Genomic DNA, 16,770 nt, shown 5'->3' on the forward strand with positions numbered 1-16,770 from the left:
CAGTATTTCTAGTAGTCAACCAGTCCACAGAACAATATACTATTAGTCTAACAATATTATATGATACATGTATAGGCTATATTTAACAAATATTTTTGTCAATGCGGTACATACATTTTGTGTATTTCATCATAATTCTTTAACAGTTTGTCTGAATGGTTTGGAATTCTGACATGGCTGATGCAGAGCTGCAGATCCGATGGAAAAAAAACCCACATTACAGTTATTAGAAAAAACATAGATTGCCCGTTGGACTGATAGTTGCATTTTTGAACTCATCCGTGAGAATATTTACTCACATTTGGCGAGCAGGCACATACTTTCTGCACCCCTGATGTTATTTTAATGTTATAAGTAAACTCAAAAAGAATCAAAACTAAATGTTTATGACATTATTTTTTGGAAAATGTGTGTATTTAAGACACAGTATTTGGGCGACCATAATGGCTATCAAAAATTGACTATCTGTTACAGTGTGTGGTCTCTAGCCCTGACCCAACATAGTACACTTGAGCTTGCATTATCACTGAGCTTCATCCGAAATCACAATAAACTAGTGTACAAAGAACAAGACAGAAACCATATTCATGTTAAATGTAAGAAAAATTTATTCAACCATCAAGATACAAACCTAAATGGTTAATTTTCATCGACGAATAGGTAAACCCTGCTAAATATTTAACTATGTCCATTCCACAAGGCTAGCTCCCCTATGTACACATCATCTACATCAAGCAATAATGATATGTACACCGATGACCGTGAAACTATAAATAGGGTTAAAACATTTACAAGACATGTACACTTCAATCCACCAGTGTTAATAATAATTGTATCATGGCAATGTGGACCAAGCCAAGCCAATATGTATTTACATGCTCATATACCACCAGAGCTTCGAGCATGTCTGTCCCGGGTCCGGTCTCTGGATAGCCAGTGGCCTGACCCAGGGCAAACAATGTGGATCACACAATTACTTTTACCACCTAGTTCTTGAACAAAAACCCCACACATAATAATGCCTCAAAAATCCCAATTTTGTTGAAATAAATATGACAATATTTTACAAAACAATACTGTGTTCAATAAATATAATGCTGAGGATTGCTGTAAGCTAAAAACAATGGTGAAAGCATAAACTGGCAAACATTCAGCTTTAATTAACGGGTATAAGGCAAAGGCCAACATTGATTGCTGCCAAATGGGTGCCAATTAATCTCTCTAGAAAATGACATGTTAAATACATGTAGGCAATTAAAATAGTCGAGATGCAGGACTAGCTCTGGGTCAGCAGAAAATTTCGCCACAGTATCTATATAACTTCAAAAACTGCAGAAACCCAGTTATTTTCTAACAAAATGTCAATTATTTAATGAAATTATTTCGCCACAGTATCTATATAACTTCAAAAACCGCACAAACCCAGTTATTTTCTAACAAAATGTCAATTATTTAATGAAATTATTTCGCCACAGTATCTATATAACTTCAAAAACTGCAGAAACCCAGTTATTTTCTAACAAAATGTCAATTATTTAATGAAATTATTTCGCCACAGTATCTATATAACTTCAAAAACCGCACAAACCCAGTTATTTTCTAACAAAATGTCAATTATTTAATGAAATTATTTCGCCACAGTATCTATATAACTTCAAAAACTGCAGAAACCCAGTTATTTTCTAACAAAATGTCAATTATTTAATGAAATTATTTCGCCACAGTATCTATATAACTTCAAAAACTGCAGAAACCCAGTTATTTTCTAACAAAATGTCAATTATTTAATGAAATTATTTCGCCACAGTATCTATATAACTTCAAAAACTGCAGAAACCCAGTTATTTTCTAACAAAATGTCAATTATTTAATGAAATTATTTCGCCAAATGAAAATAAAATTCGCCAATTGTTTTTGAAATTCACAATAGCCAAATTTGGCAAGTGACCGAGCTGGCTCTGAAGATGTATAAACTGCAGCAATCCTTATCAACTTCATGCCTGGTGTTGTAGGGCAATACTGAAACTCTGTGTAGTACCAGTACTAGTAACAGCAATACACACATTTCAAAATAAGTTTGCATCTTTCTTTTGTGCCAAAATGTTGGCACCAGTTTCTTTTGTGATGAATTGGAAGATCAACATATCTTTATTACTTCAGTGGATTTTATCTGCCAAGACTGTGCTAACTGATAAGTGGTTTTGGCAGAGTAGTGCACAGGAAAGTGAGTTTGACTAAATAATGTAAAAATATTGTTTAATGACCACATAATGAAGAATCATGATCACAATGCCTCAAGGCTGAGGTTTTTAACATTACTGAACAGGTAAGAAATCTGTCGACTATGGTTTCTAACTTCTAATAAATTAACAAACTTGTACATGATCTTTGAACTGTAAATCTTTACATATGTAACCAATAATTGTTGAAATAAAAAGGACACTGATTACAGAATTAAATACCGGTAAACTAAAAAAAAAAGCTCCAACATTTGTACGATGATCAAATAAGTATGAACAATATTTCTCCCATTAAGATTCGACAGCAACTATTAAAACATTGGGTGCACAGCTAACTTAGCACTAAGTTTATGGATTTCAGATTTGTCTTTTATGTCCATATGTAATGATGTCATTAGGGCCTCCACAAGTCCAAAATATAGGACTCGAGTACTCAAGGGTCAAACTCAACCCAGACCCGAGTACCTGCCACTACATGATAATGAGACTAAGGAATAAAATAAAATAGTATTATGCATCTTAATTCCAGCGCTGTACATGGATGCCAAATCGTGCCATTGATAATACAGTATTACACATTTGACTTTTGTTTCCCTTCATGTCTCGCAGCCCTATAATCGGCAGCAAGCATAATGATAAAATTACATTAAAAAATACAATTAAATTAAAGTTCTCTTCCTTGCACAGGTACTCGAGTCCTGTGAACAGAGTTGAGTCTTGCTAGACTCGGCCCTTGCCCAAGTACTCGAGTACTCGTGGAGACCCTAGATGTTATCACTTGAAGGTTGCCACAATACATTTTTGATAGTCTTGTATTCAGTTACTTACATATATTCAACAATGTTTGTCATTCACAGTGGTGTTTTAAGTAATAATATGTGTTTCACATGGATTTCTGTGACATGTCAAAATAAACCATCTATAAAAGTAATTCCCACCACTCAAAACTGATCCCTCCCAAATTATATGCCCCCTAAAACTAAGCAATAATGACGAAAGACTTCAGCTTTAAATCACTTTTCCAAAACTTTTTAAAACATAAAACCAAGGTTTTATTTGGTAACTACATGGTAAACAGAACTTGCACTGTACTAATGTATTTCCATGCATTAACTAGATTCTATAGTAATAGGTCTTTATTTCTTTATTAGTATAAAAATCAAAATCACCATCACCAAGCAAAATAAAGCTGAATTACGAAAGAGAAGCTTCCATCACCGGGGTAGAAGCCTGCAGAGTTGAGAGGGCATATGAAAATAAAATGTTAGCTAACAAAATAAAATTAATCCCTTTGTATTAAAAAAAAAAAGAAACAACCAAAATTACAAGCTATGCTTTAAAATAAATTATTAAAAATGTTTTTAAAACACTTCAAAACTACTCAAAAAGAAAAAAAAATACAAGCAATAATATACCATGGGTTCTGTGCATCAGATGCAGAAATGATAGAAATGAATCTATAAAATCCATTTTTAAATTCAGAATTAATACATTTTCAAAATTGGTTTATAAAAGATTCTTAAATTTAAATATATCTGCTATATTGTCAGTGTTGTACTGCACTGTTTAAGTGAAAAGTTACAAAATTCAAAATGGCTGCCAAATGCTTATCCAATCAATTTTTGTGGGAATTGTAAACATTATCTTACAAATTTTGAATGATGTTAGTTTGGATAATATAGCATTATTAATTAAGTACTTTGCAGCAATAAACATATGGACAATTTAAAGCAATTGCATTATGCCAATATATATGAATCCATCTTTTAAAACTTACTAGATAATATTGGGAATATGTTTCACAAATTGTTTCAAAGAGATTTGGTCCATTAATTTTGAAAATGATAAAGAAAAGAAGCAGAAAAAAAGGATAAAAAGTTGTAAAACAAATTCTAAGAATTGCAACATGGCTCTATTGCTTGGGCATGGGACAAAAAAATATCACTTGGTAATAAAATACAACCAAAGGTCAAGTTAAGGATGCAAAAACAATTCCAGCACCTTATATTGCATTGACATAAAAAAAAAAATACATTGCACTTCACAACACGGAATGAAGATTTATGCTTAATATTGTTCAATACAGAATACATGGGTTATCTCCTAGCTACATATATTATGACAAAAGGACATCAGTAATACTGTAGAAGATAATATGTATATTTTATATATTTTTAGAATTTATTATAGGATGTTTCACAAATTCAGTTAATCTGGGATCCTTGCTAGTAGAATTTTGGTCAAGACAAGGGGAATATTTATTATATTTAGGATATACACAAAATCAATTAATCTGGGATCCTTGCAAACAGAATTTTGATCAAGACTAGGGGAATATTTATCATATTTAGGATGTTCCCAAAATCAATTACCGTAATCTGGGATCCTTGCAGATAGAATTTTGGTCAAGACTAGGGGAATATTTATTATATTTAGGATGTTCACAAAATAATTAATCTGGGATCCTTGCAAGGAGAATTTTGGTCAAGACTGGGGAATATTTATTATATTTAAGATGTTCACAAACTCATTTAACCTGGGATCCTTTGCAAGGAGACTTTTGGTCAAGACTGGGGAATATTTATTATATTTTAGTGCTATGACAAACAAGTAACATGTACAAGCATCTTTAATATTCAAAGAACCAATCCCCATGTAACATATATACTCATCCTGATGTAAATTTTTGTCTATGGCCCCCTGATCTATGAATGATGAATTGAGTATTATTTTGGTATGATCTTCGTTACATGTACACTAACAATATCTCCAGATATGGTTTTGTTTTACTTCAGGCATCCATTGTGCTTTCCATATTTGCGAAAATTAATTTGTTATTAATTTCAATTAAGGCCAAACAGTAATATTTAAATTTTAATAGGCTTGAAAAACAAGTATGGTACTGTGTATCTTCGCCTATAAGTCTGATTTTTTTTAATCATCAAAATATTATTTCTTAACTTGGGGCTTGATTGAAATGTGGGTTGAAAATTACACAAAAATATTACCATTTTGGGGATAATATTGCAAGTTTGTATTGCTGAATAATGCCCAACAGGTTTTTTCTCTCAAATATGTTAATCTGACAATTTAATTTTGTTATAGTTTTATTTATTGGTTATAACATGTTGTGGGAAAAACAAGCAAAATTACATGCCATGACAAGTCCTTAATTCTTTTTATAGATTTTTAATATTATCCGGGCTTGAAATTAGGGATTTAATGTATAGCCGAGATTAACTAACAGGCAAAGACAAACAGTATTTACTTGTACTAACAAAAAGAAAAAACTGTTATAAAAAAATCATAAATTACACAAAAAATTTAATTTAAAGAAATAAAAAATATTTTTTCTCTCATTTATCAACAAAAATAAACAAACACATTTTGAAACACCCGAATAAAAATACATTAATATATATTTATTAAAAAAAGAAGAAAAAAAGATGTAATACACAGATAAAAAACTAAATTAAACTAAAAACCTTGCTACCATGCCTGACCAACAAGCTAACATCAACATATTAAACACCTTTCAAACTGTTAGTTGGGTGAATAGACTCTACAGTCTTGACGAAACTACATGTATCTACATATAAATACAGTATTATGCACATATATTACACTCTTTACATACAGTAGCATGCACACAGTGCTGTCTGCTAATGTATACAGTTGGCACTTTGGAAATGTTCACATTTAAATGCTTTCACATACAAGTAGGCAGTCAGCAATGAACATGAGCAAATATTACAGTTACAGTCATTAAATCTGCTGCCTGATGCTGTATTTCACACATACACATATACAAACAAGGTGACATACCAAGTCATGTTAGGTCACCACAAAAAAACCCACACCTCTAGTTCATCACAATTCACCACTACCTTACAAAAACATTCAAGGAAGAATAACTCTGTAAGCAGCATTCTGTTACAGTTATTCCCCTTTGGTAACAGTTTCACTGCCCGTCGGTCACTATGTGTATAATTGAAATTGTAGAGAAATGACACCAATCATAAACCAGACATTTTTCTTATGTATGTTGGAATTCTTCATTATAGCGATGTTTAAAATCACACTTATTGGCAAGATGGAAGAAGATGGCTTTTTGATTGTTCTTAGAATCTCATCAGTAAGACGTTCAAAGGCACAAAAAGATGCATACTGTGTCTCTCTTTCAGTCTTCTAAATGCATTCTCCACAATTACAAATCTAGCACGATACTGAAGACTCTTCTAAACCGTTTCAGAAGGAACATCATGATTCCATGTCAATGAGCAAGCTCCTACTATAGCTATCATACACGGCAGAACAGAACACAACTTCTCTCAGGATATATTTCAGTTTGAACTGTCCAACAGTCATACATTGGGTAAAGGAAAGGTGTAGAGGGTGACTTTCAAGTGCTTACAAAAGACACAGTTTGCCCATTTGTTTTCAAAGCAGATCATGACACTTTGCATAGATAGTGATCAGAGTTGGTTTTCATGTCAAAGTCAAATTTTGTATCAAAAGCACAGGGATCCTGCTAAACTGTAAGGTTTTTTTTTACTCCAGTGTTGTTCCATGTAAATTGCTAGCACCAGGTATAGACAATGTTCCAATCAAACTGCAAACACACTACCCACTAGTATATGGTGTTTCTTATTCAGATGGTAGCACCTTACTTTGGAAACTTGTTTTTTTCGCTCTCTCTCTGCTAGCATCAGTTTTAAACTGTTCTCCAGTAAAATGTAAAAATCTTGCTTCTATGCAGAGTGGCTCTTAAAAAACATCAAATGCTGTTGTTCCAGTCAAGCAACTAGCACCATATACAGTGTTCTAGTAAAAATGATGGCACATTATCCATTAACATACAGTGCTCCTACTACAGTGTCGACACTTCACTCAAAACACATTTTCTGTTCATCTACTAGATCTACACATTGTTATCGTCTTAAAACTGTAAACACATTATTCAGAAACACACAGTGTTCATACATAACATGTTGGTACAGTACCTAACTCTATAGCATTGTTGTTGTTTTTTTACTCAAGACTGCTAGCACCACACAAGTGTCTTTGTAAAACTGGTAGCACATCAGTCAAAAACCACACACAATGTTCTGCTAAACTCAGCAGCAAGCCCGTCCTGGTAAATGGCTAGCACCATGTACATAACTTGATAACACACTGTCCACAAGCCTATCAGCCAATATTGCAGATGGCCGTTCTTATACGTTTCTACTTCATAACTTAAAGCTATAATGTATGTAATACTTGACTTTGCAGTTAAACTGCATACTTCTACAAATACTGTACCATATATGTAGAGGAGATATATATGTGTGTGTATATATATATATCACTGCACCAACTGTGTTTGACAAATCTTTGGTATAAAACAATTTATTGCATTGGCAGTGATGGCGACTCTTCCAGTTGACTATAATGACTATAATCTCAATAATGTCATTCAGATAGTCCCAGGATTATAAAATATGAACTAAGAACCGTGACAGTTGCAACCAGTTGTAACAATATTTTGTCTCTCGGATTAACCATTATTTTCTCAGATGGAATCCTTCATCAATCTGTATGGTTCATCAGTCTGTATGGTTCATCAATCTGTATGGTTCATCAGTCTGTATGGTTCATCAATCTGTATGGTTCATCAGTCTGTATGGTTCATCAATCTGTATGGTTCAGTCCTCAGCTTAGTTCATTACTCTGTAGGACCAGTCCGAATCTAGACTTCTTACAGTTCTAGGTTTTCTTCATTACATCTGAACACAATTAATGTGAACCTTTGAAACTGTGTGAAATCATGGCCCTGGATTTGTCATTTTGGTGCATCAGCTGTGTATGTCATGGACTCAGTCTGTGTATTTCATGACCTCAGTCTGTGTAGGTAATGATCTAGTCTGTGTATTTCATGACCTCAGTCTGTGAAAGGTAATGATCTAGTCTGTATCTCATGAACTCAATCTGTGTAGGTCATGACTCACTCTGTGTATGCCATGACCTCAGTCTGTTTAGATTATGATCTAGTCTGTATATATCATGAACTCAATCTGTGTAGGTCATGACTCAATCTGTGTAGGTCATGAACTCACTCTGTGTAGGTCACGAACAGAGTCTGTGTAGGTCATGAACTCAGAGCGTAGACTCAACACTTGAGTTGGAGAACTCCTGAATGCTGCTGTGGCTGTCGAGACTCACAGAGTCACTGTCATTGCTCTGGGGACTTGAATAGTTGGCTGCCTCCTGCAACCGCATCAACATGTTCACCTGTAAAACAGACCAGGAATGAAAATGAGAAAATAATGTGCCACACAACACAATTCTACAAACCGTGATGGTAAAACGTAACACAATTATGTAACAGGTGATGGTAAAATGTTTATATAATTCACCAACAGTATGTTTTAACTGAAAGATAATTTTATGTAAGATATTTCTTGATGTCTGTTAAAGAACAGGAACATTTAATGACACCTCAGCACATTTTGAATTACATCTACTTGGTGTCCGACATGGTTATTTTGGAAAATGGGACTACACAAAGAATAAATCAACTGGCGCCACATAGGTTACTCCTGCAGTATTGCAGAACAGGATCTTCAATGTGCAATTAGACAAACTAGTCATGGGGTATTGGCTGGGTAAGAAAATACCAGCAGATTCTCCAAGACCAATTGATCCTATGACTAATTGCACCTTTGATGAGCCCTCGACACGGGACTTCATCCCTTTCGTGATTTCAATGATCATAAGGTGAATATTACCACTGAGTGAAGTATGTAACCATATGTCTTTAATATTATACCATATCTGTTTATGAACTTTTAATAGTTAAAGAAATATAGAGAGAAATATAGCAGAGAAATATAGCATTTGCCATTCTGACCTTACCAGGCTAAAGCCAATATCTTAAAGCAGTAACCAGTTATTCATTCTCATGATATTGTAATTTTATAATAATTTTTCATCTTTGTCTACGAGACCTAAATAACTGAATAAACCAATTTGTTACTCCCCAACTTTCCGTCTGTCTTTGTCGATGGCGCTGGCACAAGTCAGAACCGGCATCCAAGAGAGGCGTACATTACAACAGCTTGCTCTGAATGTGCACCTTAAATTATTTCCTCCTCCTACTGTAAGAAGTACTAAATAAATGACCTGTCTGTTAATGTACCCACCAGTGGGTCGGCCTCAGTATCGCTGGCACTTGTCTGTGACTTGATCTTCGAGGTTCCCGCTGGGACAGGACCTGTCTGGGCATCGTACCCGACATCCTCCGGACGAATCCTCAGCAGAGACCGGTCATCCTTGACACTGCCCACGGACCAGGGGAACTGCTCGACCACCCAGTCTGTGGGGTCTTCCCACGGTGCCCGGCGTCCATACACCTGCAATAGTGGGTTGGTGTTTCCATAAGTTAAAATATATTTTATTTTTATATATAAATATAGTAAAAAAATAAATATTCAGTAATAAAATTATTGCAACTTAAATATAATAATGCAGAATTGATTTTCATGCAACTTTAATTATTTTATCTGTCTTTTGTTTTTAGAAAATGTTTCTGTATAGATATACATTATTGGTAATAATAAAATATCTTCTCAGTTAAGAGATACAAAATATCTATAACTAACATTTTTGTTAATTTGCAGTTTTGCACACTTAAAAACATTACCTAAGATAATGTACTTCTTTCAATCCTAAAATATAAATAAACTAAAACAACTCCAGTACTGCTAGGTTTTAAAAAGTATGTCTACATTTTATCTATAGTCCATCCCACAGGGATTGCATTTTTTTCATACTATGTAATTTACTACAAGTTATTTATTTCTGAGACTGATTTCAAAATTGCACACACAAATTGTATTTCTTTGTTATTTCCAAAATACTTTTACTTTTCTTCTTACATCAAACCAAACTGAAATTATTTACAAAAAACATCTTAATAGAATGATGGGACGGACTATAGAAAATAATTTATTAACATTAAAAATATCCTCAGTCATACACTGGCCTCAGTGTCATTGTGGTTAGGCAATCGGTCTACAGGCTGGTTGGTACTGGGTTCGGATCCCAGTCGAGGCATGGGCTTTTTAATCCAGATAACCGACTCCAAACCCTGAGTGAGTGCTCCGCAAGGCTCAGTGGGTAGGTGTAAACCACTTGCACCGACCAGTGATCCATAACTGGCCATGGTTTGTGCTATCCTGCCTGTGGGAAGAGCAAATAAAAGATCCCTTGCTGCCTGTCATAAAAGAGTAGCCTATGTGGCGACAGTGGGTTTTCTCTAAAAAACAGTGTCAGAATGACCATATGTTTGACGTCCAATAGCCAATGATAAGATAAAAAATCAATGTGCTCTAGTGGCGTCGTTGTTAAATAAAACAAACTTTTTTCCTTAGTTATACAGAGTATATTAAGTTACCTGAAGCCCTTCTCGGACAGCCTCCAGCATGTAGGGTACCAGGGAGTAGTTCCAGAGATCTTTGAACCACACCTGGGAGCCAGAGATATCCATGGGACAGGATAGAAACAGCCTGGGACCTGTGAAAACAGAGACAGAGTATAAAGAGTATTATCAGACATTTAATTACATTTATATAACAATTGTTTGTAATTTGTTTGGTGAATTTTTCTATGTATAACCGTTACAAATATGTTACACAATTTTATACTAAATTTGTGACCGTTGTACATCATAAATTCATTATAAAAAATTACAGGTTTATCGCAGGATAACATTCAGCTTTTTAGCAACGGTCATTCATTTTGCTTAGCCTGATGTATTACTTAACCTTCTGACTACTGCAAGCGAGATATCTCGCCCGATGTCACGCCAGTCGACATATAGTATGAACTTTATTTTATGTATTTATAAAATATTTAAATAAATATATGCGAGTAAAAATTATAAACTTGTACCCATTCAACATGGTTTTTGTCAAAAATTAACCCAGTAGTGTAAAGGTTAAACCAAGCATTCAAACAGAGAGAACAAAACAAGCATTGTCTTTGGTTTTTCACAAAACTGGTATAAAAACCAAACAATGCAACTATGTATGGTAATCAATGGTCTCAGGATCCCAGTGACCCTCCAACGTATCCACCAATGAAACAGTCCAACTAACCGATGGTGACATCCGACGAGCTGTGGGTCTCGAGGAACTTGTTGATGTGTGACCAGATCTTGGGCACCCAGTCGATGATCTTGTTCAGGTCGTTGTTCCTCACCCCCGTACGCACCTCTGCCTCAACCAGCTTGCGGCGCAGGTATCGGCCAAGGAACCCCTTCACCGGCTCCATGTGGTTCGCACACAGCACCCACCTGAAGTACAGGTCATCAAACATTAATATTTAATCTGAAGTACAGGGAGTTAAGCATTGAAAGAATTAAGATAGTCTTAAATTAGGATTATGGAAAATGATAATTGCATGTTAAAATATATTTTATTTTTATATATAAATATAGTTTAAAAAACTAATATTCTTAACATTATTGAGATAACAATAAATTAAAACATATTCCACATCAAATAGGGCTATCATAAAAATATAGTTAAAAATTATTCAGTAATAAAAATTATTCCCCCTTATCATTATTAAGATAATGATCAATTAAAAGGTATATTCTATACAAAATATCATAATTTTGTTTTGCAATTACAAAGAAGAGATTACATATTTAAATTAATTATTATAATTAAGATATAAATAGATATAAGATGTAAGATATAAAAGTTTTTAAAAAATGTATCTACTATTTCTAAGACAGACTTGACACACGTCACTAATTCTTTCCTCATTCGACTTACTGTATCAAACAAATACTAATTGTAGGAATTTTTACAAAACTTCTGAAATTTGTAATTAACACAGGCTATGATATATATAAACACTGTAATGTTACATTCTACCTAACAAACTTCCAACACACTTTCCATAACTTCCAGACATACAAACATCACCACCACCATAATCGACTCACCTGAAGTTATGGTGCAGCTGTAGGTTGGTGGCTGCGTTGGTGGCCTGGTTCATGGTGCCGATGATGTAGGGACACTTCTGGTACTTGACGCTGAGGAATCCGTTGAAGACCTCTCCGAGCGAGCCCACATGGTGCAGGTTGTCGAGGATGATCACGCTCGGCAGCTCGTTCACGTTCGTGTTCTCACACTGCTCTGCGATGTTTGCCAGGTACTGGCGCAGGTCTTTAGAAGACTTGTGGTCCACGTTGAATGTAGCCACCGAACCAGCTGTCAACTCTCGGCCAGACCTGTAATCAGAGATAATGAAAATGTAGAGATGTTCGCCAGGTACTGATGCAGGTCTTTAGAAGACATATTGAATGTCACCACTGATCCCGCAACCAACTCTCGGCCAGGTCTGTAATCAGAGATGTTGAAAATTAAGTGTTCAAGAGAAAGTAAGGAGTGATTGATTGAGTGATTGATTGATTGAAAAAATTATCAACCATTATATGCCAAACATTTTTCTTAGAGGAAATTCGCAATAATTTTCCAATAGTAGCTATGGATCTTTTATATGCACTTTCCCCCAGACAGGACAACACATACCACGGCCTTTGGTATACCAGTCATGGTGCACTGGTTAGGACAGGAAAACCCGATCAGAGAATGTGTCCAATAAGGTGATTGCTAGCATTCTACCATCCTGCCCCTTGAGGAAGAGAGATAGAACAAAGAGGTAAGTGATTACTAGTTTAGTATTTATCTAATGACTGTATGATACACACCTAAGGACAAGGTGCTCAGCCAGTTTCTGTGCCAGGTACGTCTTGCCGGTGCCACTCGGCCCACACAGGATGATTCGCCGATGCTCCAGCAGTAGAGACACGTAGCGCTGAATTATTGTCTTCGGAATCATCGACTCAAACGCTAACGAGTCCACACTCGTTTGCTTTGTTCCTGGAATCAAAAATAAGACAAACATTTCAAGCAAATTACAGTACAAAACGTATCATGAATACTTATTACAAACAAGAATCCCACTGAATTAAAGGTCCTGTCTTTCACTGTCCACCTCCACATCCCAGTCCTTGTCTCTCCAACTGCGACAGGTGTTTGTCTCTTGTGGCCATCTGTGCCACACACCTGCCATTTCCCATCAGCTTTTAGCTGTGGGCTTAGTCTAATCATTTTATACATTTTATCATTATAAGAGAAAATGTTAAGTTCAGTTTCTGATATCTATTTCCATTTGCTATACTTTGCTGACTACATTTAAATTTTGTTTTTACGCAGATGTTTGCAGATGATGTAGAAAAGTAAACAATGACCAGACCAGATGATTACCACTGTAAATGTTTTTTTTTAAATCTAAACTTGAAAAAAATACATATCACTTTCTACAGATACAAAAACAAAGTGTGTACCTTTAAGGCAAATACTGATCTGCATTGTATCGCCCACGAGATAGCCTATAGGAAGCAACTCTGGCACTTCAGATTCTGAAAATTAATATAAAACACATTAGTCATTTTAATCTTAACTGATTCAAAAATCATAACTATACTGTTATAATTAACAGTTACCATAACTGTAAAGAAAATTTATAATGGCAAACTGAATTAAAATGTAAAATGTTTTCTTTATATGAATGAATGAATGAATGAATGAATGAATGAAGTAATGAATGAATGTTTAACAACACCCCAGCACAAAAATACACATCGGCTATTGGGTGTCACATTTTCTTTATATTACCCATTTTAAAATATCTTGATTAGTATCAAAATGACCATAAATTTGACAGGTACACTTGTTCTCTTCATTAAATTGATTTCATTGGGTCACATTTAAAAAACAAATCTTGGGCTATTAAACTTGTTATAAGTAATTTTAAAATTATATATAATCTATAAATATAATATTTTAGTGTACTATTAAATTGAATTCATTGGGTCACATTTAAAAAACAAATCTTGGGCTATTAAACTTTTAAGTAATTTTAAAATTATATATAACCTATAAATATAATATTATAGGGTAAGATTAAATTGATTTTATTGGGCCATGTTTAAAAAACAAATCTTGGGCTATTAAACTTGTTATAAGTAATTTTAAAATTATATATAACCTATAAACATAATATTTAGTGTGAGATTAAATTGATTTCATTGGATCATGTTTAAAATAAAATCTTGGGCTATTAAAATTGTTAGTAATTTTAAAATTATATATAACCTATAAATATAATATTTTAGTGTGAGATTAAATTGATTTTATTGGGCCATGTTTAAAAAAAAAGTCTGGGGCTATTAAACTTGCTATAAGTAATTTTAAAATTGTATATAACCTATAAAGATAATATTTTAGTGTGCAGTGTTTGAAGCAAGCAGGAAGTTACTGACCTTTTGTTTTGACAATTTCTCCAATGTGATATGAGTACACACTTTCTGCACTGAGACCTAGGTTAGTCACAGGGTCTACTCTTAGAACATATTCCTGGAAGAAAAATAACTCACATGTTATCCACAAATACGTGTATTTTTCACACAATCTTTATAATAAACTAACAAGTACTAAAATTCTACAAAGTCTGAGTCATTAAAGTAGTTACACCAAAACTCTACACGGCCTGAGTCAGTATTTTGCATGACTATTCAGAATAGCATATTGAACTACAGTAACCATTTCTATCTATGCATACATTTAAATAACAAAAAAATCAGCCAAAGCAATAAATACAAAAAAGATAGGGTACTTCATTCATTCTTAATCTTAAGGAAACTTCATAAAAGCATTTTAATTTATAGGACAAAACATTCTGGGTTTTTTTTTCATTAAATCTTTTTGGTTTAAAATTTTTTTTTTTTTTTAATTCACAGATACCCTGTTTTTCAACTAACTATGACTGGTCTGATGATTTGACTAATGAAGAACGAGCAGAAGAAGAAGAAACTAAATAATAACAAAATCAAGTAACCTGGAATGACTAAAAACTGTATTTGTATAACATTATATATGAGACCTTTGTGAAGAGTGAAAGATAGTGATTTTATTTATTTATTTTGTAATCCACACTTTCATACAACACATTCACACCCTGACATATCGTAAAATATTTTATTGCCTTAGGCATTTTACACTGACAATACAGAAAATAGCTTACTTTAAATATTTTCCGCACAATGTTGTCAAGGATGTCCCATTTTGTCTTTCCACTGACAGACAGAGATCCAATTAATACTTCAGCTGCTTTCTGTAAGAAACAGAAATAAAAAGGTAATCACATACCTATGTAGCTAATGTCAAATGCATTTATAGTCCATCCCATCCTCCTGCAAAAATGTTTTGTTTTTTTTTGTAAATAATTTCAGTTTGGTTTGATGTAAGAAAAAAGTAAAAGTGTTTCGGAAATAACAATTTTTTTTTTTTAATTTGTGTCCAATTTAGAAAACAATAGACTCAAAATAAATAACTTGTAGTAAATTCCATAGTATGAAAAAGTCATTCCCTGTAAGCGACCTGTAATTTTTAACAATATTCTAATGATTTTGTGGTTAATTGTGTCTGACAAAAGGATGAATTTATCTTTCTTATTTTAGTTTATTAGATTAAATAAATATGCTCTCTGGTTTGAATATTTATGGAATTTTTATAATATTTTGGATAAAATGGTATGACTAGGTTTATTCCCAACCCATCCCCCCTCACTTCAAATAATTAAGTAAGAAAGTTAAAGTTTGTTTTGGCTAACAACACTACCAGAACACATTGATTAATTACTCATTAGCTATCGGAGGTAACATTAACAGCAAGGGATTTTTTAAATATGCATTTTCCCAATATAGGACAGCGAATACAATGGCCTTTGATTTACCAGTTGTGAGGACTAGTTGGAATGGGGGAGGGGGGGGGAGAGGGAGGGGAGAGGGGGACTGTAGAATGGGTCTACCAAGGTGCTTCAGTCCTTTGACCCAAGCACCTCAGCTGAGCATCATACCAAATGAGCTAGAACCCACTCCAATTAAATAACATATACTATTTGGCAAATGTGCTGCCTATACAAAACATGTTAATTGACGAAGCTGAAGGGAAATAAGTTTGACGTACCTCCAGACAGGGCCTATGAGGGTCTGGGTTAGAACCCAAGTAGACTGTGATTGTAACCCTCTTTCCTTCTCTCTCATTGGCTGCTGTCTCAGCCAATAGCATATCTGGAAAACAAAGCAAAATAAAAATGTCTTAGCAGATAAATAGATAGAAAATAAGGTGAAAACATTCTGAAACTTCAACAAAACAGCAACTTACCCGCCATCCCCCTTCTGTTCCAGGCCCAGTCACTTGCTAAGTCAGAAATTGTGCCTGGGAAAGATGTGCCTGAATATTAATTGAATATAAAGTTTGTTTTGTTTAACGACACCACTAAGAGCACATTGATTAATTAATCATCAGCTATTAGATGTCTAACATTTGGTAATTCTGACTTGTTATTCGAGGAACTCTGCAACATTTTCCCTAATGCAACATGTGATCTTTTATATGCACTTTCCCAA

At 34.0% G+C, this 16,770-nt stretch overlaps 1 protein-coding gene across 5 annotated transcripts in view; it reads right to left on the reverse strand.

Moving 5' to 3' along the window:
* Positions 1-584: 584 nt before the first annotated feature.
* The window catches only part of LOC121370783 (neuron navigator 2-like), a 212,107-nt gene continuing 195,921 nt past the window's right edge, over positions 585-16,770 (reverse strand). For 3 of the 5 annotated variants that reach the window (XM_041496248.1, XM_041496246.1, XM_041496247.1), the window contains 11 exons: positions 16,526-16,594; positions 16,328-16,431; positions 15,384-15,473; positions 14,623-14,716; positions 13,645-13,719; positions 13,006-13,177; positions 12,238-12,525; positions 11,381-11,577; positions 10,678-10,796; positions 9,425-9,634; positions 585-8,513 (listed from right to left, as the gene is read on the reverse strand). In XM_041496248.1, the coding sequence (XP_041352182.1) occupies positions 8,379-8,513; positions 9,425-9,634; positions 10,678-10,796; positions 11,381-11,577; positions 12,238-12,525; positions 13,006-13,177; positions 13,645-13,719; positions 14,623-14,716; positions 15,384-15,473; positions 16,328-16,431; positions 16,526-16,594 (1,553 nt within the window). In that variant the 3' untranslated portion in view covers positions 585-8,378. Of the gene's footprint in view, positions 8,514-9,424; positions 9,635-10,677; positions 10,797-11,380; positions 11,578-12,237; positions 12,526-13,005; positions 13,178-13,644; positions 13,720-14,622; positions 14,717-15,383; positions 15,474-16,327; positions 16,595-16,770 lie in introns of those variants that run through there. The other 2 variants (XM_041496245.1, XM_041496249.1) reach the window with 2 other exon arrangements.

This window comes from Gigantopelta aegis, chromosome 4 (genome assembly GCF_016097555.1).
Source record: "Gigantopelta aegis isolate Gae_Host chromosome 4, Gae_host_genome, whole genome shotgun sequence".
Classification (NCBI taxonomy): Eukaryota; Metazoa; Mollusca; class Gastropoda; order Neomphalida; family Peltospiridae; genus Gigantopelta; species Gigantopelta aegis.